The 26,923-nt window shown below is 36.8% G+C and overlaps 1 protein-coding gene across 18 annotated transcripts in view; it reads right to left on the bottom strand.

Annotated features, from left to right (window-relative positions):
* The window catches only part of kcnma1a (potassium large conductance calcium-activated channel, subfamily M, alpha member 1a), a 145,953-nt gene that overhangs the window by 78,807 nt on the left and 40,223 nt on the right, over positions 1-26,923 (bottom strand). For all 18 annotated transcript variants that reach the window (XM_055029964.1, XM_055029969.1, XM_055029967.1 and 15 more), the window contains exon 3: positions 3,025-3,086. In XM_055029964.1, coding sequence (XP_054885939.1) covers positions 3,025-3,086 — 62 coding nt within the window. The remainder of the gene's footprint in view (positions 1-3,024; positions 3,087-26,923) is intronic.

Raw genomic sequence — 26,923 nt, 5'->3', positions numbered from 1 at the left:
AGCACAGAGGAGGAAAAAAGAAGGGATGGAGGATAAAAGATGAGCCAAGGTATTAAAGCAGATTCAGATGTGGGTGGGTAAGGACGCACGATCCTCCCATTGAAAACGCTGTGAAAATAGAATCGGTTTGGCAAGCGGAGTGTACTGCAGAACAGAGTGTACTACAGAACAGGCAGTTTACTGTGATAAGCAACCATATTGTGAAAACAAACAGTATGAAACTCATTTATATTAATATTGCATCTTGAAAGTTAACAATCCCCTCATTTAAAGTTTGTTGATGTGCTCTGGCAGAAGGGTTTCCTGTGTTTTTCTGCAACCAGGATAGCACCCTGCAGAAAGGTGGAAAAAGCAGGGAGAGTGGTTGTTCTCTACTCACGTAGGAATAAAAAATGCACATTTATATTTAAATATATAGAAGCCCCACACCTGGCTTCAGGCTGCCAAGATATGAACAAATACCAGTTATTTTCCCCAAAGGTCTCTTTCTTCAGCACTCAACCACTCCCTCTCATTCGTGTTGCCTTTTCTCCAGACAATTTCAGAATGATTTGCACTTAATCCAATGGCTAAAATACCAGATTGGTTGTTGGTAGACAAACCACTGGAGGCTGCCTGGTCCAGGAGAGTGTCCGCCTTCAGTATTTGGGAGAGTAATTGCTTCCATTAAAAGAGCGACCTATAAATCTGTTCCTATTGATTGCTCAGTCATTAACATTTAATAGCAAAGGAGGCTGAGTGGGGAGAAGGTCATCTGTGAAGCAGTTCACCTTGTGAGTATGAATAATACTGAAAGAAATTGTGTGAAACATAATTTTCTTATTTGTAACCAACCAACCTTTCATTAAAATGGTCAACATGACACACATTGGACTGTTTAACAGGTGAAAATAAAAATATTCCCTGTGCACATGTAATCAATTATATCAGAAACGTAAGCTGTTGTGACGGAAGCAAGTGTATAACACAAGCTTTGTCGTGTTAGTGATGTTTAAAACCTCCAGGGTAGGATGAAGCTGTAGTTTACCAACACAGAAGCATGTGCACATCCCAGTGACAAGCCTGACCTAATCACTATGATGAGGGGCTTTGTCTCAATGGGAGCACAAGAGATCAGGGAAGTGTCTCTGGGTAGCCCAATCACATATAAATACACTCTGGAACCAAAGAGAAACACTACAGACAGAAATCAAAGCTTTATGTTAACATGTGGTACATTATGTTTTCAATCATCCATCTTTGTTGAACTTTTGAGTTTCTTAGGTAGAACTACCAACCTGGCTGAACAGTGTAACCATGTCACCAATCATTTAGGATTATTGTTTATGTTTTAGATGGAAAAGATTCAACTCAAAACATTTTTAAATCATTGTTTGATTATCGGAAAGTAAATTGAAAGACTTGACTGCAAAATGGAACATTGTCAGAAAGAAATATCAGAGACAAATTACAAGGTAGAGTTGTGACAGAGTACATAAAGTAAGCCAGGATTTAGAGGTTTCTCATTCTGAGGTACAAAGGATGACTATATTTATGCTAAGAATAATTTTCCACTGGTGCTAAGAGATAAGACTGAACAAGCTGGATTGTAATTTAGATTTATTTCAGCACATTAGAAACAGTATCTCTCTGTGCCTTTGACTAACTTTCCTCCAGGACATAATTTCTCAGCTAAAAGACTCCCAATTAAAGCGAAAACATGCCACAAAAATGTGTATATGACTTTTATTGCAAAATCCTGCACATGATATAAGAGGGAAATAAATCTGATGACAAAAAACAAGCAATTTTATGAACCTACTTTGTAATTTGATAATATTATGGTAATTCATAAGAAAAAACTCAGTGAATGCAATAAAGCCAATTCCAAAGTACAAGCAGTTATATATTTTACAGCAAACCTGTTGCTCTCTGTCTGACAAAAAGTGAGCCAGATCTAAATTGTTTATCATGACGTTTTGTTGTAACTCTCAAAGTTACAGTTTTCCTTTATGTTGTTGCAGCTCAAAATTAATCGAAGTTATAATAAATCCTATAAAAGCACTTTTAAAAAGTTGCGTGACTTAGAAGTATAATTTTATATGATTGATAATACCAGTAGTTGTGCTAAATTGTGAAATTGAGACATGGCATTCAAACGACTTTTTACAGATAAAAGTGTCAGAAAAGTGTGGCAGGCATCTGTATTTATTTATATTTTTTATGGCAATTGTGCTTATTCTTTTCTGCATTGTATCTCAAGCTCCATGTATCATTACCTTCTGACAATATTTACTCTACTTTTTTATCTATCCAATAAAATGTAAAACTGAATATATTAATATTTGAGGTTGTAATGTGACAGCTGCAAAAAAGTAGAAGAGATATGAATATTTTTGCAAAGATTGTATTATGCGTATTCATAGCACTATCACGGCATGACAGCAGGGTCTGTGTTTCCTCTGTCTTTCAGTCAGCCTACTCAAGTGGCTTCATTGGCAGCAATTACAGGTACACTGCACACATTCTCTCACCACCTATTAAAAGGAGTCAGAATGAACAAAAGGATTTAAGTGATTCCTGCTGTATTCTGACTTTTTACACTGCAGAGGTGACAAAGACGACAGACAAAGACAGTGAGAATCCTAGAATCCAAGCTAGCCCTCTAAAAGCAAGAAAATAAGTCAATATGTTGAAAAACTAGCTGCAATGAGTATGGGAGAGATGCCAGGACTGCAATCTGTGTCTGGGCGAGCGCCAGCAAGGGATTCACATAAACTGACAGCGTTTCAGAGTCCTGTGCACACACACGGAGCTGCCTTTGCAGCATACACACCGAGTATCCCTGCTGCCATGGAAACTGATAGGCCTCCCATTGACAAAACCTCAAACGCATATGGGTTTATGATAGCATGCATCCTTTCAGTGGTGAAAATATGCCCATTAAATCTTCAGTACACATAAATCTATTTATAAATTATAGTATGTCAGCTCACTAGGTAAGAATATAGAATGAATAGTGACTTGACTCTAAGAGATACTTACTCTGAGGAGTCTATAAAGTATATTCCAAGGGCTCCAATGCTGAGAGCAAAGACTAACACCACCTGAGGAAAGAAGACGAAAAGGAAAGATTACTTGATGCACTCAGTGGCATTAATCTTCTAAATATATTGATTAATGTGGTAGTCAGTAAAACAGGAGTTGTGTTCAGAAGCATCGAACATTATCCACAACAGTAGTTACAACCTCTGTAATTAAATAGTGCATTACCTCCCGTCGGCTCTAGGACCCTAAACATTTCATAAAGCACGCACTGAATAATGAATGCCCCCTATATGTCAGCAAATACAATCTATTGAACTCAGTCAATCCAGCACAATGAGAAAGCAAAAACAAAAAAAAAGGGACACAGATGTCAGAAGGTGAAGCTACAACAGATGATTAATATGTTCAGCAGTGCTTAATTCATAGTGTTTGAGGATGGTTGGCAAGTATGGAACAGTATCCATAACATCTTACATTGAGTAAATACTTGGATTGTGAAAATTTTAACTATGCAGGAAAGTTGTGCATGTGCAGATGTACCTCTATTACTGATGAGTTTAAGTAAGAAGCAGGGGTACGAGAAAGTATTCACATATTATTATGTTGGAAACTTTAGACCCAATCTATACAAAAGCAGCCTCTAATGCCATCGTAAGCAAGGACTGTGCAGAAATCCCCTCCAGCAGAGCCATTTTGCCAAAATGAGATTTCACATCCCCATCATCATTGCAACCATAACAATCATCATCTTTGCAACAGCTGAGCAGTGGAGCGATACATAATGGTTCCTCCCCAGCGGTCCTTCCTCCCATTCAGCCATCTCACAAAAGAAGCCCACTGTCCCCTTTGATTGGACCGTCTATTATTGATGATGAGAGCTTGATTACTTTCATGAGGCACTCCTTTGTATTCATTCAATGCATCTCAGCCGATATGCAAAATAAACACCAACAATCCTACTAAATGTTTTATGGTTTGCCACTTGGACTGAGGATGGTAGCAATAAAACCTTTTGAACCAAAGATATCAATGATGGTCAACACAAAGAAGACAATGTTGAGGCTCAAACAGGACACTGTTATAATACCAGTCATGTTTCATAGGAGAAAGTCCAAAAGGTCTAAGGAGACTAGAGAACATGGTATAATTCAAATACAATAAAAAGAAACACCAAAGTCAAGTTGAATTAACACAAACTGAACATGGTTAATGAGTTCTGTATGTTCAGGAGTGTTTGAGAAAATGAATATGTTGCTAAAAAATTACAAATCCTACAGTGGATTCTCTAATGTCGTGTATTGTTAATTTCTTACACTCATTGGCATTTTTGTGATATGGCGAACTACCAGTGGTGCCAGTGCCATGATTGCATGTACTCAGCAAATCAAATCTTTTTCTGTCGCTGCAACCTGGTTCTCTACCAGGCCTCTACAGAACTTGACAAGCGGCTGAGAAGATAAATTAGCCATTGGATTCAGGTGTGTTGGAGCATAAATCCATCTTTAAGACAAAGTCATACAACTTGGTTGATGCAAATCTCAAAAAGTGAAAATAAGTGTTCTAATTAAAATTGACACCCTGTATTTATGTCTTAGTCTAACGTTTTATTACCAACCCAGAAAATAAAGACTGTTTATTGTCTGGTCACAACACTCCTTAAATCCCACCTTTAAAAAGCTTTACACAGCTTTAAATTCCTGTATTTTGGAACGCTACAGAAAAAGAAAAGTGTGACAGAGAGACACACTAAATAAAAAGAATGTAATTACAAAAACACTGCAACTGGCTGTCCTTTAATCACAACATTAACAACACAAATGGTAGCATTTTCTTAATGGGTCTGTAACCAATGGGATGCATTTCATCATCTAGTTCATTATTTAAAATAGACTAGCCAAACTATGACTAGATAATTCACACTGAACAGAAATTCAGTTGCACAGTTTAAAATTCATAAACACTTTCTGTAGAAAAAGACAAAACAAAAAAAAACATCTTTTGATGAGTTGGATGTATTTTTACACCCTTACATAAAACATAAATTTTATAAAAGGAAATTGTGCTCCTAGTGCGACAATAATTGAGGAGTAAAATGTTAAACAGCTTTCAAATGAACAACATCAAGCCACCAAGTCTGTAGACATCCAACAACAGATGTATGTTGACTTTAATATCTAAAACCATAATGCTAAGGATAACACATAAATTAACAACATATTTTGTTTCCTTAGGACATTACATTCTGGTGCACTTAGGAGAAAATTAACATTTCCTTGAAGATAAGCTTCTACTCCTGCACCAGAAGCAAAATAAGGGTAGGAATGGAGGGCTGGAAATGGGCCGAGAATTGAACGGTTGTTGAAAGGCTGAGCAGATAACAGTGAACACCCAGAGATGAGCGGAAGAGATAAGAAACACCGTGATCTTAAACTGACCCAGTTATTCAGCTGTTAACAGCCCATCCACCACCTTCCACCTTCTCTTCCTTCTCTCTCTGAAAGGGTTAGAATAATTTGTTTCAGGAAATCAAAACCCAGCATGTGTTGAAGTGTACTTGCTACAACTGTAATCACTGCAATTACTTTAAGGTTTATAAATTATAAGCACAGAGGTTGAGAGTGAGTCATTCTTGTTACCAACTGCAATCATGTCAGCTGTACAGCATGTGACAGATGTGATGTCTGTGTTTCCTCTTAAATAGCTGTGTAGGTTTTCATCGGTGTATCCCTTTCTATATTTAAAGCGCTAAGCTATATCTGTCAGATGTTTTCCAAGGTGCACTTTAGCAGGCAATAGTGGAAGAGTGCAAGTATAAACCGGGCTGCAACAAACGTGTGTGCGTGTGTGAGTATGCGTGTCTTAACTTTAATGTGCGTCGGTTTCAGGTTCCAGGTACTGCAAGCCTGCTAAAGACGGCGCCTCTCACATGATACCGTCAGAATTGTAAACACATAATAATTTACCCACCTAAACACTCGATACTCTGTGTTTATTTGACAGTCAAAAGAACTTTATAAGCACACAGTGGCTCGCATGTGGAAGTGCCTTAAAAGTGAGTCAAAGTCGTACACTCGACTTCCTACCGCGACAGGGATCATGTCTGATAGCAAAGAGCGCCGGCCCTGTGACAAGAGAGCCGCAGAGTCTCAGAGACAGGTGATGCAGGCTGAACACTTACAGGATAATCACTGTAAGTGATTATCCTGTAAGGGTCAACCACCAAGGTCAATGCACCACTGAGTAAAAATTACTTGTCCTCTTCAAAATTCTGTTCGAGGCAGATTGGGGATATGAAGAGTGTGTGTACAGCTAAATGAAACACATGGAAAAGCATCTTTTTTAGGTTTAGTGGGTGAAAATGACAGAGCAATTGAAGCAAAATTAAAAACTTGAAATCCTGTTTCAGATGTTTTAAATTGAACATGGAAAACTTCCCTGAACTGCCTCACACCTTTCAATTGCAAATTAATTTAATTTCCCTCTTAGTCGAAATGTGAACACAGTCATTTTGCACTCCTTGGAAATTCTGATTTATTGTTGGACTGAACTATTGGTTAGTTGGTCTTTCTTACCTGTAAGACATGTGTCTCACAATCCTGAAGACACTGTTATATAAATCAATTTGTAATACAATACAGCTTTTATTAATCTCTAAATTAGTAAGATATCTATTAATAAACATGAAGCAGAAGAAATAATTTATATCTGAAAGCTCTGCAGCGATTTCCTTTATTTTTATGGTCAAATTTTTTTTTTTAACACAAGTGTTTAACATACATAAAATATTTAAATACCAGAAGAGATAGCCCACATGTGCTAAATGTGTTTAATCTTTTAGTGGTTATTGGTTATGAAATAGACTAAGTATGCAAAAGGCATTTTGGCACCAAGTATTGAGAAAGGATTACAAAAGTGTATGATTTTAAAATGTTAATTAACTCAACTAGCATGGAAGACTGATGTGGTTCTGTAGTATAGTTGTTTTTTTTTTAATGAAGGCAAAGGGGGAAAAAATTAAATTAATAATATAGTATTATCTTTTGCACTGCATTAGTTGTCTTTCATGTTGTTTCAACCTGACTGGAACCACTGAATGAATTCTGTTTTGGAAAACAAGATATTTATAAAATTATGTCTGCATGCTATAAAATACTATGAGATTTTTTTTTCTCAGATTTAAATTAACACAGTAAAGTCCTCTATTTATAAGGCATTTACTAATCTTTAAACCTAGCCCATTTTCATAAAATCTGAAATTGCTCACATAGTTTCCAAGTAATTTTATCATCCCAACTATCTTTTATGATTTTCACAATGTCCAGGTAACCATCACATTCTTTCACTAACTTTTATGAAACCAACAGGTCCAAATGAACATAAATGCAACATTCAACCACAAATGTTTTATTTTTAACCCATTAATTTTATCATCTAATTCATCCCTTTGCTATCAACAAGTCCTCGTGCCACTATTTTTAAAAGGTAGTAAAATCATGTCATAATCATGATTATAAGTATAAAGCAGTCGTAACTTAGTGCTGTGCAAAAATCATTCACCAGGAGGCTTCTTGTTTGCCATCAACTCATGCTGTATTAGGATGAGAGATTTCCTGAAACACTCAATACAATGTACTGAATCCATTAGGCACACTTTTTGTACAGTATAATTACATTTATGTGAGCCATGAAGTGCCATAAATGTGCTTTTCACTGTGATCTTTTGCTGTATTAATAAACTGAGAAAAACTGAAATGAGTTTTGTGGTGTACTGGGAATTATTCATATTATAATAAAGGATTGCTTACAGTACTAAACCATTTACTGCTATGACTCTAAAGACCATATCCATCTAAATAATGTTCCTGGACAGATACTTCTTTCTTATTCACACCAACTTCAGCAGCTGTAAACGCACAGCATAAAAACAATCTTATTGGCAGGCTGCTTTGTTGGTGAGAGCAAGGGATTCGTTTTATTTGTCACATCGGCACACACCGAGATGCATTCTGTTTTCAAACTCGTATTGAGCCTCAGGTCAGAAATACAGGAGAGATTTGACTGAAAGTACAAATACCCAGAATGCATTAATATTTTAAAAGATCACTAGCTGTTTGAGTTGTAGCAAATGAAACTGTAATGATTTCTAACTAGTCACAAGCAAAAAAAAAACTTAAGTTACTTTGGACTTGAACTTTAAGACGAATAATATTTTTGGTCTTAGTCATTGAAGTTGTTTTTTTTTAAACACTATAAAAAATTTATTTGTAATGAAGTATTAGTTCTTAAATTATCACTACATATGCATTTGCACAATACAGTTCACATCTTATATAAAATACATAGAAAAAATTTTAGAAAATTGTTAGATCTTTGGTTACTTTTTCCCATCAAATTTCTTCCACATAATATCTGAGATTACGTGAACAGGTTAGGAAATTACAAAAAATAAATAAATACAATTCTGCTACCAGCACAAGCTTGTTCATTAATTCAGCCTTGCTTGGTGCCACCATCCGAAAGAAAAATATTGCATGCTTTTAAAAGCATGTCTGATGCTTTAGCCAGAATAAATTTCAGAGGTCTGTAGACAGGCGAAATTCTGCCTGAGCTGTTTTACTATTTCTGCTTATTTATGGTTTTTATCTGCAAACTTTCAGCCTGTCGTGCATCAAACTTCAAAGCAGGTTTTAAACAAATGGGAAGGACTGCAGTGCATAAATATTCATTCATAGTTTTCATAGATTTTACTCACAATTTACATGACAGTGGAAGAGCAGAGATGCAATTATCCGAGCTCACACCACAAGGTTTTTACTGCAGTGCACAAATCTGCATGCACTCCAAAGGCTTGCCTTCATAATTTGCACTCCGGCATTATCTGTCTTTGGTTCACTGCATAAATAAGGAACTGAACATACAAGTAAACCCAGTGACATGTCAGTGCATAAGATGAGAGTGTAGACCTCTCAGGGACACGTCAACTAATGAAACCTGCATAAAATTTTAATGCCACACATCCATCCATAGTGCAGCTCACATTGTTATCTCTCCTTTTTCTTTGGCTCAAATGGCAGGGGGCTGATAAGCAGCTACATGGAAGTATATATGATCTGGCAGTCTGTCAAAAACACACACTCTGTATTCTAGTCTGACACTATAGAACTCAACCAGAGCTAGAGTTTCCAGACTTTGAAAATAAAGATGCAAAGGCTCAATTCTAATCATACCCAAGCACCAAAAATGCTAAAAGAAATGTGAAGTTCATTATTTTGGTGAGAGTTTAGCATATTTGGGTGTTCATAATAAGTTCGATCAATCAACTTGTTCTCTTTAAAGTCAGTATAGCACAAATGCACTACTGCACTAACCAAAAGACTAATTAGGGAGGAAGAGTTCATGGCAGGAAAAGGCTAAGGTGGTTATTTTTTTAGAATTATAGAATTTTAAAAATAAGACAGAAAAAGAATTATTTACAGAAATATGTCACCTTTTCATTGGTTTACTATGCATCTTTGCTATTTGATGGTTTTGTGGTTTCAGTCAATTGGTGCCTTTTCTGGCCTGCCATAGAAAAGGCAATAGTTTGAAATGCGAACAAGCAAAATATGTGCAGGAGATCCAGTAGATACAAATAAGGTCAAATGAATTTCAGAAAAACTTCTGATTAATAATTTTTTGCCTACAGCCTTACATTTTTGAGTTTGCTGGATGTCGCACACTAATGCACAATTTGTTTGTCAAGGTTTCCAGCAAATACTGAAGGCAAAAATTAAAGATGAAAATAAAATTAAATATAGAAGTTTAATAAAAATTTAAAAGAAATACTCTCCTGCATTGAAATGTCTTCCTCAACTTTTATTCTGGTCATGGCGTGAACTTGAAGCTCTTGATCTCCTGATACATTTCATCAGCTGCTTTTCATTTCAGTGACTGCTATGTGTGCAAGTTTATTTCTATGAACACTGAGTTTTTATATCTGATTTCTCAGGTGAGCGTGGAGGAGGAGGAAGAAACTGAAGGCCTTATATAACGTAGAGAGAAGCCGCATTACGCCTGTTATCACATCTCCTGCCCGACTCAGTCCCCGAAAGCCTTTTGTGTTGCCATCCAAGGTCGTACAGACATCATCTCTGGAGATGAAACCATGTGAATAAAGGACTTCTGGAAGGACATGAACCTGTCCTTCATGAGGCAGCTTTTGTCATTAATCCATAAAAGGAACACTTTGTAAAAATAAAATAAAAAAAAGAAAGAAAAAGTCATTCAAGCCATCTGAAAATGTTTTAGCAAAAGTGAAATACAAAATAGTTTTTGCTTTTTTGTAGAAGTTCTGATATCTGTTAATTGATTTCAATCTATAAACAGTAAATAGCAATCAAAGAGAGCTTCCACACCGTGAGAGAAGACCACACACAAAGACAAGATGGAATGAGATTATTATAAGTAAATTGACCTTCATGCATATATGGGGTATTTTGCTCACCAACTCAAGCAGGATAACTCCAGAACTACTTCCTGTCTTTCTTCAGAATAAGACTTTCTCAGCTGGATGTCCAGCTTCAAGCACATGCTTCCATATCCAGGCAACATAATAATAGCCTGCATTTCACCAGATGATATTACATGATAATAGCCAGTGAGCAGCACTTCATGAGCGTTTACACCTCAATAAATATTGTCTCATGGAAATTTAGGGTTTACCTCTAACCCTGTAAGCTCCCTCTCCTGTCATTTATTTTGACATTTTTTTAAGATCCTAACATCTCAGTCAGAATTTATTATAAATCTTAAAATTAGTAAACATTTTAAATCTTTTTGAAAACAAAACCTGTTCATGTAATGAATTTCATGTGTTTATTTTTTGGTTGTTGTTGTTTAACACTGTGACCTCACAGATGGAAGATTTCCAGTCAAAACTGGAGATTTGTATTTGTATCTGTGTAGAGTTTGTACCTCCTCCTTGTGCCTTTTTGGGTTGTCTTTCCCCCAGGTGCACATGTTGGAGTAATTGGTAATTGTGAATTTAAGTTAGGCGTGAAAGTGTGTGTGCACCTCCACGCAATTCACAAAACAAATGTTTATACACTATTTAAATGTTACATTTAAATAAGATTAATGAGGGAAAAAAAGGCTTCAAAGTTTCAGAAGAATTGTCCCTATATTTGATCAGCTACTTTGGGGGTTAAAAGCAGTTGCAACTGGCCCGGTTCTGGAATACAGATCTGCAACAGATCTGGGCTGGACGTGGACCACAGGTGCAATAAAAATTCTGCATTTGGCCCAGATGTGGCACAGATACGGAGTTTTTATTTGATTTTCTGCCTGATTTTGCCCAGACTCCAACTGAATAAGTGCCAAAACAATTTTTGCAGATGTCAGGAAGGCTCATGATCCCAGTCTGGTGTGGAGCAGGCTCATATGTGTAAACCTCCTCTGACGCTTGTGCAGAGCTGATGAGTTGTAAATGCATTTGGCCCAGACATGAATACTGTCCAAGACCACCCCATGGCCCCCTCTGGACATCAACACAGCGTGCTCAGCCCAGCCGCAGTAGTACAGGACAGAGTAAGGAAGATCTGCATTCCAGTGGCACAATGCAGGTTTCCATGACAGGTCATGCACAGGGTGCAGCAGAGCAGATGAAAAAGCATACAATGGACAAGACATATCAAAGCTATCATATCAAGCTGCTTGAATACATTTCACAAAAACATTAGTTAGTGCAGCATACCGTAATCATGTTCTAAAGCAACTGTTCTGAAACCCACCCCATGAAAAACTGAAAAATATTACTGCAGAAATTAATGTATGTCCTGCCGTTGTTTTCTTTTCATCAGTATCTTACTGGTGGAGGTTGTCATGTCATGCTGGGTTCAAGATGCACTTTCATGTTCCCTTCCTTTCTTTCATCTGCTAAAGAATCCATCCTCAGATGCAGTATTCAAAAGTGCAAAATGCTGTTGGTTTTAACTAACATTTCAAACTTGCACGTTATTGACCGAGACCAATAACACAAGCATCGGAGTAGCCAAACAAAGACAATTATGCCTGTTGGTCAGTTTTACTCTGTCAACAAGCTAATTTAAAACACAAAGCTTTCCAAAATATCCAAAACTGATATTTGAAACATGGGGTGATTTCTTCTTCCTTCAATTAGTGTATTTTACAAAAAATAAACAAAATAAACTCACACACAGTTTGTTTTTTTTATTATTTTTCTCAGTTTTTGGTCTAAAGACTTGTTCCTGGTTTTACTGTGGAAAGTCACATATTGACTCACCACAATATGAATATTTGTATTTGTAAACAATTATGCCAAACTTTGTGTCAGTCTATCATATAAAATCCCAATACGACACATAGATGTTTGTGGGTGTAATGAAACCAAATCAGAACTTTTTATAAACACTTTTGCATGTGAGAGCGTGAGCATTCCATGCAATTAATGAGTACCAACTTTGGGAATTAAAATCTAAAGAAAAAACACCATAGTATCATACTGTAACATCCTTTCTTTCATCTCTGATCACAAATCTCCTCACACAAATCAAAATTCCATGTTGCTGCACTCTAGGAAATAGCTCCCTTTAACCTTTGAGGCCCATATCAGACAAATGCCCACATACTGTTGCACCTTGGTAACACAGACGGCAATTGACAGAGGAGAAGGTGGAAAGGGGGTCGTTATGAAGGAAAGCCTTTTGGATCTGACAGGATGACAGCTCCTAAAATGAGCACCTGTCTGTGGGAGATGAACAGAAAGTCTGTGGGGATCTGTTCTATACACATAGGACAACCTGTCTGAAAAATCAGCTCTAAAAGCTTCTCCACGGCATCTTTGATTCTGAAAAGGAAATATTTTTTGCCAGTTGTGTAAAATGAAATCGCAACACCCACGCAGAATTCATGTGAAATGCAATGCATGTGCCAGAGGAAGGTAGGCCATCCTTCCTCATAGCATCACCTTTGAAGGGCGGTCTTTTGAAACATGACCTTCAGGGAGGGGAAGCAGGGAAAAGTGGAAATTAAAAAATGAAAGTGAGGTTGGCAGACGATGGGGAGATGAGGGAATATTGGAAGGAGTAGTTCACCTCCAATGAGACATGGGGAGCATTAAGAGGTGGCGGGAACATGGCAGAGCATAAAAAGAGCCTGGAGAGGAAGAGCTTGAAAAGATGGAGAATATTAGAGCACATCCACGAAGGCAAAACAAGAAATTAAAAGGCACAGCATGTTCACGTCTACACAATGCGTCTTCACCTCACTATGCACTTGTGAATGCATGTATACCATGTGTTCAAGTCTTCACTGCCACCATATGTAAAACCTCTGACTTTGCCTTTGTTCAGGAGACAGAAGGGAGGAGCCTCGACGGGATTTATCCAGCACAGAAATGATCAGAGAGTGCATGTCATCAGCCTGCAAAGAGCTTCTGACAGAGGGAAAATTCTCCACCATCACTTTCAGTGTCCAGCTGTCATCTAGAAGATGAAGTTGTAGATGGTTTCCAAGGGAAACTGCATAATGTTAAATGAAACCTGCTGCTACAGCACCGAGTTACCACCATGTGTTCAACGCACATGCGTAATACCAGGCTCCGACTCTGGCTCCAACATGGCCAAGTCTTCCATTATTGACGTCTTTAATAAACCTTGGAATAAAATGTTTCTCTGCTGGTAGATAATTGTGTCGATGCAATCAAACTACAAAAATGGCCAAACGGGGTGAAGTGGAATGCTCTGTGATCCGGAGGGGCGTGAAATGTTTTATTCCCATGTAAAGAGACAGCAGCAAAATGAGGTGCTCTAAAACACGCATCAAATGAGCTGCAATAGTGAAATAAATCAGAGCTCTGCAGTTCTACTGTATATAGACCATAAGTGCATCATTTACATGTGATAAAGATTTTTTTTTTCATATTCATAAATATTTATAAGGCTGTAAAGATTTAAAAAGAACTATAAAATAAGTGCACATAGAAAAGCATTTGACTTTGAAAAATGAATTTAGACAAAGTAAAGTGATATATGGTACACAAAAACTAAAACCACAAACTTGTGGCTAAAGTTTATGAGTCATGAATATTAAAGCTATGATTTTAACACTTGATTTAAGAAGCTGAAAATGCGTTAGACACATCAACTGAGTCGTACAGAGGAACACAAAGTTACAACAATGCTTTGGCAGATCATCCATCATATTAACCGAACCAAATGTGAAATATGACAAAAACACTGCTTCTTACCTATTTTGAATCAATCAATCAAACTTTAATCCTGGAGCAAATAGGAAATTAAACTGAAAAGCTGCTGAGGCTGAGGAGACACTGGATACAGAAGAGGGTTTTGAATCTCTAAGATTTTTTATAAAATTATCATACAAGGATTTTGCTAAATTAATACTTACATTAAATTCTGTCACAACTGTCAGATAGTACTTTTAGATCCTAAGTCTCATTGGGGCATATGCACATTTTGTTTTTAAGAAGAAGGAAGATATAATGCCATCAGAAAAATTAAAATCTAACATTGCCTTACTTTGCATTTTACACCATAACTGACATAATTGTATTACTGTATCAGCTGGGCAGCCACAGATTTTCTAGACATGCCAAATAATTCTGCAGTCTGACCACCATAGCTCTGACAGGCCATGTAAACTGCACACATGCAAAAAATGATAACTGAACAGTCATTCAATAGCAGCTGTAGTTGGCATAAAGAAAAAACGAAATATATGGTGTACAAAACAAATTTATAATCAAAGTGTAGTAGAGCAATAACAAAAACCCTCACAGTTCTAGGAGTAGATGAAGCCCTCCTGGCTCAAGAACCTGAAAAATTCATTTTTCACCTTCCCTCACCGAAGTAAAGCTGCTGAGGAAAAAAGGACCTCAACACCTCTGCTTAGCCTTCTGTCAATCAGGGAATCCTTCAAGTTTTAACACTGGGTATGGAATCTATAAGACGGCATTTGTGAAACACATAAGTGAAACAAAAAATCTGAGATAATCTCGCTGATTTAATCTGGAGCAGAATATCAATGTTATCAACTCCTGGCTGTACAAGTGTTTAATTCCAAGCAGGGAAAACAGATAAAATAAGAATTGTACAAGAAGATTTTCTTTGTGCAGCAATAAAAAGGACAGCATTTACTTTGACTCTGAAAACAAACCAATGCCATAATGATGCAATCATAAAATGTGGATCTGGCAGGAGAAATAAAGATAGTTTACTTTCTATATTTTTAAAGGCTGTGTTTAAGTAGCTGTATGTGGTCTACAGACCATAATATATTCAGGTCACTGCACAGTTGGCCAGGCAGCAGTTACTGCCACATAATCCCATTATATACGTTAAATTACAGCATAAATCACTCCTGCCAAAGTTAATAATATCAAAACTTTATCACACTTTTGCCTTCTCAGTTGCCGTTCTGTCAGTGCAATTATTTTGCGTGATGCATATTACACAATTCACCACAAGCTTTCATTTCTTCCGCTAAAAGTCTTAGTGCCTTTGGCTGCCATGGGAACAGCAAGGCCTTTGCAAATATGGCATTGGGAATATTTCTCTTCTATCTGGTTGAAAATTTTCCTTCCATTTAAGTAATCAAACTGTGTGCCTGCTCTATATTCTACCTAATTTTCTTTTAAAACTACCTCAGAATGACACCAAAACATCCCCCTACAGACAGGCTTGCTTGGTCTCTGATGAAATACAACGGTGACATGATCTTTATCTAATTAAATCAGGGTTTCGTTTAATTTCCTGAAGGTTAATGAGTTTATCATCTGTGTCAAAGCCCACTTTCTCCTATGAACAATGTAGCGATTTCAATTCTGGATGAAAGTCCAAGCGCAACAAAGAGATCACGGAGATGGAAAGGCTGGATTTGTGTCCTTGATTGTAAACTATCTCTCGAAAAGAACAACTGCATCTCACTGCGTTCTGCCTCTGTTTGTGTTCTCCTGTATCCAATCAGGAGTCACACTCACACCCTACAGGACTAAATAACACATGACTGATGCCTTCACCCTTTAATAACAGAGAGAAAAGTGTCACAGTAAGCCCCTTAGCAGCTGCTTTTACCAAACAAAACCCACAGTTAACTGCAAGGAGCAAATATAATTAAAGGAAATGTCATACTAAGTTTTGGTGTTATTTAAAAAGCCTTCTGTGTATTATTATGGTTTTAGGACACTGCAGTAGCAGAGGAACAAAAAGGTAATTTGCAAATGGTTTGTGGCCAATTGTCCCACTATGGTGTGTATTAATAGATGAATTTGTGTTGCAAAGCACTTCAATTGGTAGATTAGTCTGGATCCCACAGCTAAAACTAATTCAACTTCATTACAAAAAGTATTTCAAGTTCATTTTAGGTGGCTTTTAATTACGCTGATATTTCAATTCAATAAGATTGCACTCCAGATTATAATAAAGCCACAGCATGAGGTTTAGAAAGCTCTGAATTGGCATTTTATGAATTTTGTAGACAAAAACCATAAATCATCATCAGTTATAGTCAACTGAAAAAAGTGAGAACAGCTCATTAAATATTCAATTCTTTTAAAAGGATTTTTTTTTATTCTAGTGAGTCTCATTTTTACAATAGATTGAGAGGAAAGTGGGTTGTGAGAGAGCGAGAAAACATGCGGCAAAGGTCAAAGGGCCAAGACTTAAACTTATGATGGCCATGTCAAAGTCTGAGGCCTCCATACATGGGTCGCGGATTCTACCTCTTGCGCCACTATGGCGCCTATCCCCTCAATAAATTCCTCTTTTAGTAGACTCATAAGTAACAATTATTCACTTTAATCCAAAAGTCTGAACCAAATTAATTGTCTGTGGTTTAAACAGGACAAGCCTCCTTCAAAATGTACCAATGTCCAAAGCATTTCAAATTTAGAAAAAAGCAGGCTTGTAAAGAGCATCTTTCATTCTTAAAGAAAAACCTAAATGCTTGTATGGTACTGACTTCACACAAAGTTTATGTCAATCAAGACATGCTGCCTTGATTGACTGCTGACATGAACAGCCTTATCAATACTGCATATCCAATATGTTTCTTGATGAAAAGTTCATCTGTCTGCAATTTATGTGATTAAAATTGTTATTTGACTGAGTTTATAATTTAATTATCTTATCCGAATTTTTCTTTGTTGTGATTAGAAGGGAAATGGCTTTGTTTTGTCACTTTGGTCTCTGGATTTGAGCAATTTTTTGGTTCATTTGGTGAAATTTGTTTCTCTCCTTGCTCATCTTGAACAGTTATTTTCCCTTTTGGTCCTTTGTAAGGTTCTATTTAGTTCTAGTTCTGATTTGAAGACTTTGCAATATGTATGGAATACACAAATTAACATGTAAAGGTCAAACTACTATTTAAATGTAATTTATGTAGACGAAGTATGGGTGTAGGTTTAAGTCTGGGCTACATATGAAGTCTGTATCTGGACTAACATTACCATAACATCATATAAAATCCATAAAAAAAATAAAATAAAAATAAAGAACTGCAGCGTTTATTGTAGTTTTGATTTTAGACTTACACAAGAGTTTTCATTTCAAATGACAGTGGATGATTCCAGACATCTCAAATGAATTCTAACTTTCCAAAAATATCCCTTTGAAAAAGTGACTATAAAGAGCATAACTACCAGGAGAGAAACAAAACAGTGAACTGAGGGCACAAAGCTCATTCCATTGAATAAGAGATGTGAGATGTTGCCTCGTGATATGCCACTTGTGGGAATAACTGTGAATGCAACGGGCCAAGAGAGCCAAACATCTACAGCAAAGTAATAAAACAGGATAACAAAATGGAGACATTATTCAGTCTTCAGAGGATTGCTGGTCTGGCCTTTTAGTGCCGTTGTCAGGTGGTGGTTTATGTCAGTAAAAAGTCTGTTAAAAGGTCTGAGGTATCTCCCTGCTACGCTTTGCATTTAGTTTGCAGAGACAGCTATGCCAAACTATACTACACTAAAAGAAAATAAATGCTGAAATGTGATATGAGAAAATAAGTTGGAGTATCAAGTCTCTACTTACAGCTGATCCACCATTGCATAATGTATTATTAACTAGTTATATACAGGTGCATCTCAAAACATTTTAATATCATTGTAAGGCTAATTTATTTCAGCAACACATGCATTATTTACAACTTTCATATCTGTCAATTTTCATAACCATGGCTTACAGATACATGGCCTTGAATAATACAGAACTATAAAAATAGATTTTTAACTAAGAAATCACACTCTAGTGAAGATGACGTCGACTCCATGCCTTTCCAACTCTCTCTCCATAGCCTTATAGGGAAAGCTTAACATAAAGTGGTCACTTGACCTCAGCACAATAGTCCAATCATGTTTTCTTTGAAAATATTCCAATATTGTTCCTTTTTCAGGAGTTGCTTAACACAACACATTTCATAGTTGTAGTCTATTTTCTATATTTTGCATTCGTCCAGGTTGTGCTTTTTGAAGCACTGATTCCAACAAAAGCCTGCCTTTTGTGAAATATCCCTACGTTCTTTGGCAGGCATTGCTTTCTTCTTAAGACTGTTTCTTGTTGCTTGTGCCACCACGTTTTCCCTCCGCTCAGTTTTCCACTAGGATGTTTGGACACAGTTCTCAGTGAACAATCAGCTTCTCCTGCCTGTTTAACAGCTGTCAAGTCAGAAGTCTTAAAAATCTCTGATATTGGCTGTTATTTGATGTTATCAAGTAAACATAAATTAATTTTTGTATCTCTCTCTGGCTTTTTAAAATGAAATAAATTTACTTTGTGATTCAATTTACATCTACTGAGCTGCACCTGTCACAACGTTTCTCCGCAGAATGACATTTAATGATTGAATAATTTAATAACATTTCCCTTTAAATCATCCGGGGTGACATTTATCCATCTCATCTAAATTATGTGAAGCATACGTTGTCCTTTTCAGGTACAGACAATAAATTGCCACATTAATAATATATACACATATTATATGGTGTTACATACATTCTGCTTGTAGGTTGCCAGGAAAGGACAGGAGAGGAGAGAATAAACCGAGCCAAGCTTTACTGCTTCTGGTCCTTCTTTGATGCACTGAGGCTTTGAAGTCAATACTGATGTAATTTAGGGCCGGAGGCAAAGACAGGCCTACAAACCATTTAATTAGCACCTTGCTATTGCTCTTAATAGGAGAGTGAGGGAGTAAAAAAGCCAAAAAAAACATAATAAATGACCTCCTTTTCTCTGTGTGACTAACATGTAAGAGTGGATCTTGTTAAAATATTTAACTAAACTTTAATAAGATGAACCCATGAAAAATAAAGGTGGTAGAGGAAATCAAATATGTTTATTGTTAAGATGAAACAGAAAGCTAAAAAGCAAAAAAAAAAAAAAAAAAAAAAGTTTGCTGAAATACAAACGTCAGAGCCCCTGTCAGTCATGTGCAAATCTCCCCTTCCTGTGTCTCTTGCATCACCTGGGATAATATCTTAATGATCTCATGGAAACTGTGAGCAGTAAGTGACAGCCTGGTGGAGGTTATGTGTTTTAGGGACGCACTGCGGCCATCCCATCCCAGGAAACAGAATCCCAGTGGGGGTAAACGGAAACCTGGCTTAGCAGATGGTCCCCACTGAGCTGACTCCTCTGATAAGCAATTAGAAGAGCAAACAAAACACAAGCGGGAAAACACATATTCAGGTAAAAAGGGGAGAAAAAAAGTGAGTACACACTGGGTTCATCCTCAACAATACAGGAAGCAGAAAAACAGGCAGGAAACTATGCAACACAGCAGTGTTCCTATATTGAGTTAGCACTTAATTATTAGCCTGATAAGGTTCTCAGCAGCACAGTGAGAGGGTGTTTACTCCAGAAATAAAATGTCACATGACAGCTGCTTTTTCCCCTCTTAAGTTTGGCTTTTATGGCGAGAGGAACCACAGCATCCATCTTCCACCGTGGATCTTGCTGCAATAATAACCTGTCCACCTTATAAAGCAGAGGTTGGGATGAAGTCACCCCCGTCTCCACTGATCCCTGCACTCCCACACTCACTCTTTGTGTGTGACTCAGACCTGCTGATGTATAGATGATGAGACAGGCTGAGAAGAGGAGGCTGTTGCTGCGCCACACAGCAATCGACATGCACCATTGCAAGCCTGCATCGAGAAAATGTGGAATGTTAATAACGCAATGCCTCATTAATCCCCTTAGAAAAAATTTTTAGTGGTCCGTATTCCAGGGAAATGCAACACCCCAGGATACACATCAAGGTCATTTCAGTGTCATTCTGACTATTAAGTATTTACATGTGTGGCTTCAGTTTTTAAATTTAGTTTATTATACAGTATTTATTTTGGTATCTGGAAAGTTCACTTGGCTATTAATGTTTAAATACCAATTTGTTCCTATTAAAGCTGCAGTACAATAAATACTGGTTCGTTACAAACTAGAATACAACATGCATTGAGAAACATAAAATCCCATCACATTAATGAAGTGTCGTACTTCTGATGGCGCCTCGTTTTGTAAAATACATGCGTATTGGGATCAAGGGTGTAGAAATCATGGCGCTATACCACTGTATTATGTCACAATTGGTTTTGATACCTTTTGTGAGGCTTTGGTTTGTATATGTGTTAATTTGGGTTTCTGTGTTCAGTTGAGTCTCCGTGTTGTCCCACCTAACCCTCAATTGTCTCTAGCTGTTTCTTGTTTCCTCTTGATTATTCCCTGGTGCATTTAACCCCACCTGTGTCTGTGTTTCTCTGTCAGGTCCTTGTCATTTGTCTACCAATCATGCCTATTCTGTTTGTCATTCATCTATTCTGTCTCAAGTTGTATCATTTTTGTCAGTTGTCTTCTCTGATGCCAGTGAAAAAGTCATTGCTGTCACTTGTGCTGCCTGGATTTTATACCAGTTGCTTGCAGCATCTGAGCTCCTTGCCTCTGCTCACCTGTGCTGCCTGGTTTGTGTATTTTTGTATTTCATCACTAACAACATCATCATTCCCATCATCATTAATTTTTTATATATATATATTTATTTTTTTTTTTTTGGCATAATATAAAACATGGAAAGAAAGGTCATTATATTTCTATATAATCACTTTGTCCTACATCATTGAAGCACATGTGCAGTAGTGTGGTACTGAAAAAAACCTATCAGCTTGCCAGAAAATGACACAGCAACTAAACCTTGAGTGAAAGGGAAAAACTGTGACTTACATTATACATTCTAAAATAAAAACGGATAACATCACTTCAAAACGCTGCATTGGTGCATTTTGTGACTGTCCATTTTGTGCTGAAAGAGCATGGAATTTCATGTGATGATAATTTGAGATGACAGTAGTTTTTTGCGGGGGTTTTTAGCTCATAAACCATCCGCTGTTATTAGCTGGTTTCACGTGTCTTGTTCCCCAAAATATTTTGCCATTTGTGTGGTGTTTTGGGAAAAAGAACATGTATAAGAAACCACTCAATTACAGTGCATGAACCCATATCACAACAAAACTATCTGTGTAGAAAAAATAACATAGATTTAAGACATACTAAAAAGAAACATACCGGTACATGTTTTACTTTATACATATGGTAATTAGACCAAATTTCTGTCGTAATTTCTAGTTATACCAGATACCAGAAGTTATTCACGCAGCCGTATTTACAAATCAGCACATAGTCAAGCACCACACTATTATACATTAGGGATAAAGACCATGTCCACTTTGTCTTTTCTTATAAGAAGTTATTTTCTACATATGGTAATAAGTATATTGCTTTTTTGCCCATTTGAATTTGCTGTAATGATCAACAATAAATATACACTAATATGATTCTACATATCATACTGCAGTGTTGTATTTTATTTTTCAATAAATTCCATTACATTTTCTCAAACAACTATGTCAAATACAAAATAAAAAAATATGTATTTATTATGATTTATTTATGAAATTGAGGGGGGTAGATGTATTACATGAGCACTTGGTTCACTGAGACATTCATTAGTAAAGTGGGACATGAGGGTAAAAAGCACATAATAACATGCTTAAATTACAGTGCCACATAGAGGCCTGGCATGACAACAGCAGGTTGTCATTCAGTGTGTTGGTGATGTAAATGTACCCTAAGGGCACTCTTTTTTTTTTTTTTAAGAAATAAAAGAATATTCTAAAATATCTATGCCCACCTTGCATATAAAAAAAGCACTTTTAAATTTAGCATAGCAACCAAATAAATTATTTTAACTAGTGTTTTTCAATGAGATTTAAGAAATGTGTCTGGCAATAAGAGTGGTGTTAGGTGTGGGAGGATTCATACGAGGTCCTGATCCATTAGTTGTGAGTCATATCAGTGGTACTGAGTCATTCAATACTCCTTGCAAATTCCTTACAAGGTAGCCCTGATAGATCAGTCAAGGAGAAGTGACAGAAAGCTTCGAATGGCAAATACACGAAAGTCTGCATCCCCCTTCACTGCCAACATGCAGATCTGAAATATCTACTGCCCGTCATCTATCTTCACTGCTTTTGTGTCTGAGTCACTCTGTCTGCAAAAATAGTCTTAGCTTAAAATCCATCAACTATTGTCAGGTGGTTGATAATACTTTAATTTTCTAACAACGTGGACTTTTTTTGTTTGTTTGTTTGTTTTTTCAAGAGTAACAGTGGACTTGCCAAATAATAAGCTAATAAGATTTTAAATAAATTTCAGGGCTACCAGCAGCAGAGATGTTTCCAAAAAATAACAAGTAATTTGATTTTATTTAATCTTATTTGTGAATATTTTTAGAATGAACGTGCCCAGGCTGAAACAAATGAATGCAGACTGTCGCCACAGAGTCTGAGACACTTTGCTTAACAAGTCACAGGGCAATTTGATCGAATAAGAAAAAGGCTAGGCAGCCACCAGAGCAAAACATCACTTTTATGTCAACTTTCTCAATCTTTTACTCTGTGAAACAGTTTGGAGGTGGGTGGAATAGGCAAAGGGCAGAAGTCCCTGCAGTTAAGGAAGATGGTCGTAGGCCACTGCGTTTTTAGCAACAGAGGCACAGGTGGCAAGTGCCTGGGTTAATAGATAGGGGAATGCAGAAAAAAAAAAGCAACAATGAGTCATCCTATGAAACGCCTCAGAGATATGACAGGCGTAAAGAAGGGATGGAGAGAAAGTCATTCATGAAGACAAATTGAGACCAGCCATTTCGGAGATGTAAAACTCTCCCCAGTGCTCTGCAATTTAAAAGCACTAAAAAGCTGAAAGATAAAATGTAACATAGGGAGACGTGCACTGCGCTGTATTAAGCCTGTCTTCTGTGATTTATTCTGCAGTTAAGAAATGTAAGCTTGACAGAAGGTTTTCTGATAATGAGGTGTGCTGTGTCAGTACACCGTATATGCATGCTCGGATGTGCAGCACTATGCTAGCCTGTGGTGAGAAAGCTGTGTGTGAATTTCTAGCAGATGAAAGTAGACAACATGATACCAGGACTCCCCGTTTGTTCCTACTATGACACCCTGCTTTTCCTCTCATTGCCGCCTCCAGTTCCTGTTAAAATCTTTCACCGTTCAGCTTATCTTACTTACGTGGTGGCTGCCCAGAGGTACTACAAACAAACCTCAAATATCTAATTTGTGTGAAAAGAATTTTTTTCATAAATACTGGATTTTAAACATGAGTAAAACATGTCATATGTCCTAAGTGTCTTTAAAAGCACAATCATTTGAACTTCGCATATTGTGAAGTTATCATATCATCCATTATAAGAGGCAGAAGGAATCAGATGTTGACCTTTTTCAATCTAATCTTGCATTACAAACACTCTAAAATTAGTCCTAAGAAAAAACAAAAATAGAACTTCTTTGATAGGGAGATAAAAAATTACCCAGATTTCACAGAAAGATTAATAAAGATACCTCAAAGTGACAACGGAACATACCGGCAGGCCAGATGCTATTTTTATTATATGGTTTGGTGTGTTCACCAACTCCAAGAGCAGTATCCATCAAGTAACTATATATTTATCACAGAAGAACCACATGGAAATGAACAAACATTTGGCCATGTTTGATGTTTTTGCACTGTAATGCAAAAAAACATTACAGTGCGACACGTAATTTGATAATAAAATGACCCTGATCTTACAACAGTGGTGCTACCTTAAATATTTTCAGTAAAAGCTGGTTCACAAAAGTTTACATGCATTTTGTTTGTTTGTTCTGCTCCCTTTCCTGATGTGATTGCAGCGGCTGTAATTACCGATGCTGCAATAAACAAACAAAAAATCTTCAGATCGAGACGTTGAAGGGAAAAATGGTCGTGTTGCTCCTTACCTGTTAACTGAATGTTAAAAACAACAAAGAGTTGTATCTTTGTCAAGATTAGCCAACTCTGTCAGCTGTATTTATTACTACTACATCCGCTTACAATTTACCACTTTGAATAGTTTGCTTTGACAATCATCTATGCAGGGTTTTATACTGCAAGAGTATTACAATTGTTCTATAACTAAATTACTAATTTATCTGTTCTATAAGTGTTATTTTGCTCTTCAAATGGTTGTATTATTTTTGATCCATCAGGTGTTTTTTTGCCTTTTCTCTCTGCAAAGTCGTTGAATTATTTATGAATTGCACTATAAGAATACACTTATCTTGTTTACCTTTACTATTTCAATTATTTTTATCACCATCAGTTCTTGTTTTTCCTATGCCATTTTGTCCTTATTTTTTAGCACTCTCGACTCACTACATTGATTGTCAGCTATCTGCTTATCACCAATAAACCTTATAAATGAACAACTTTTTTATTATGTCTTGTAAGGTTCAAGACACAATAAAAATAAAAACCCCACCCAGTTAAATGTCAGGTGGTATCACTTACACCAATATTTTTAAGGTTCAACAGAAAAAGGGAATGGCCCAGCTTTCTTGAGATGGTTATGGAGGAGAGATTTTTGATAAACTAAGTAACTTGATACATTTGGCATGTGGCAGCCAATCAATTTAAACTGCAATCAGGCCAAACGCAAAATTGAAAATCCTACTATTGATTTCTGTTGTCAGTATGCTTTTGTTTTATCTTTGAAAACAACAAACGGTGTGCTTGCTCCTTTGAGTCAGTTTGTTATCCTAAGAGAGCTTGCCAAGCCTGCACCACGCCCTTTTCTTTCCTTCCACTCCTTCCATCTCCCTCTGCCTGCTGTAGGGCACGTCTGCTGAGGTTCGCCAAGCATAAACAGCAATTTATCCTCGTAAAGACGTTTCACATCAATGCTGAGTGGATTTTTATTGACGGAACTGATATATTTTGGCAAATAGCCAGTTTAGGAAACTGTACAGCAAAAACAACAACAAGGAAAAAGGTGAGAAAAGCACAAGTTGTGGAGGGCCCAGTTTCTAATGAAGAAACACGAAGGGACTGGAATAGATAGCTAATTTCAAACCCGGATTTTAATACAAAAGACATGACATAAAATACAAAGAGTTGTGGATTTGGTGAATTACAACCAATTTATATTATCATTAAGCCAATTTTTACATTCTTGTGATACCACTTATTTTGTGAAATGGATCGATCCTTCTGTAGTAAGAAGGAATAGAAATTATAGTATGATCTAGACACTTTGATGTCTACCAGTTTCTCCCTGATGTATTTAGATTTTTCCATAAAGTCACACCATGAAGCAGTGTGTTTCAGGTGTGTTTTAAAATTCACACATTTGAGTTTAACATTTAAACTCAAAAGTATAAATTAACTGATCACAAACCACGACATAATTATCTGTGTTTTCCAAACTTATTAAAAAGAAATGGTGAACTTAGTTTTTCAATTTGAAATAATAAAACCATCTCCAAAAGATCATTTTAGTATTTCTGACACAGAACATTTTTTGGTAAATCTAAGCGAACCAAAAAGTTTGATCTATTTCACCGTGTATGTAAATATCTCGTTTACATTCTAAGACAATATGATGTGACATTTTCCTCACAGAGGTAAACACACATTACAATGACATAAACAATGCCAGGCTGAGAAGTGTGAATGACAGCTGTTCTCTGGGCAGGGAGGAAGGCAATCATGGGGATGTGAGAAAACATTTATTTTCACCACAACGGGATGTTTGAGGAAACACGAAAACAAAGTAAAAAAATAAATAAATAAAACATAAAACAAAAAAAAAAACACACATCATTTCAAAATGGTACATAAACTCTCCAAACTCCCATGTGCATATGGGAGTATGCACACAGATATGCATACACTGAGCAAGTCTGCGTACACAAGCTGATAACAGAGAAGGGGAAAAAAATGTTGGCAAAAGCACACAGAGAGAGGAAAAAGTGGCAAAGAAAAATCATGTGCCCTGTCAGAGGCTTTACTGCTCAACATGACTGTTTGAGCTGGATTTTTGTATTTTATATAACAGTGATTAGAATGCTTTCACTTTTTCAGTAAAGACAGATGTGTTGCATTCATAGTGTTTCCAGATGACAGGGGTCAAAATGCAGAAGGCCAAGAAGTGTGAGGGTGGATGGGAATAGGCAGAGGGATGACCACAGGGATTAGAGAGCGAGCAGTGTGAACAGATGGTCCCTGGTTGCCACCCAAGATCCCATTAAGAAAGATGGCAGGACTGACCTATTTCTGGACCCACCATACCATGTAAATCCTATGTCCATAGAGATAGGGAAAATATCTGCATTCAGGTTTTATAATCCCTGCTATTTTTCTTGGACATTATAGGATTACATGCATTGTTAGCATACCAGATGCAAAACATAGAAATCGACTTGGTGAGATGCTAGCATAATGTGTCACACAAATTCAGCTGTCCAAGTAGTCGCTTCCTTCCTCATACACTGCGCCCTTCAGAGCTTAATGAGGTCTTT

The sequence above is a fragment of the Poeciliopsis prolifica genome, unplaced genomic scaffold (assembly GCF_027474105.1).
Source record: "Poeciliopsis prolifica strain line A6 unplaced genomic scaffold, Auburn_PproV2 SCAFFOLD005, whole genome shotgun sequence".
In the NCBI taxonomy this organism is placed as follows: domain Eukaryota; kingdom Metazoa; phylum Chordata; class Actinopteri; order Cyprinodontiformes; family Poeciliidae; genus Poeciliopsis; species Poeciliopsis prolifica.
The sequence above is the reverse complement of the archived record's forward strand: the minus strand, read 5'-3'. Positions and strand labels throughout refer to the sequence as shown.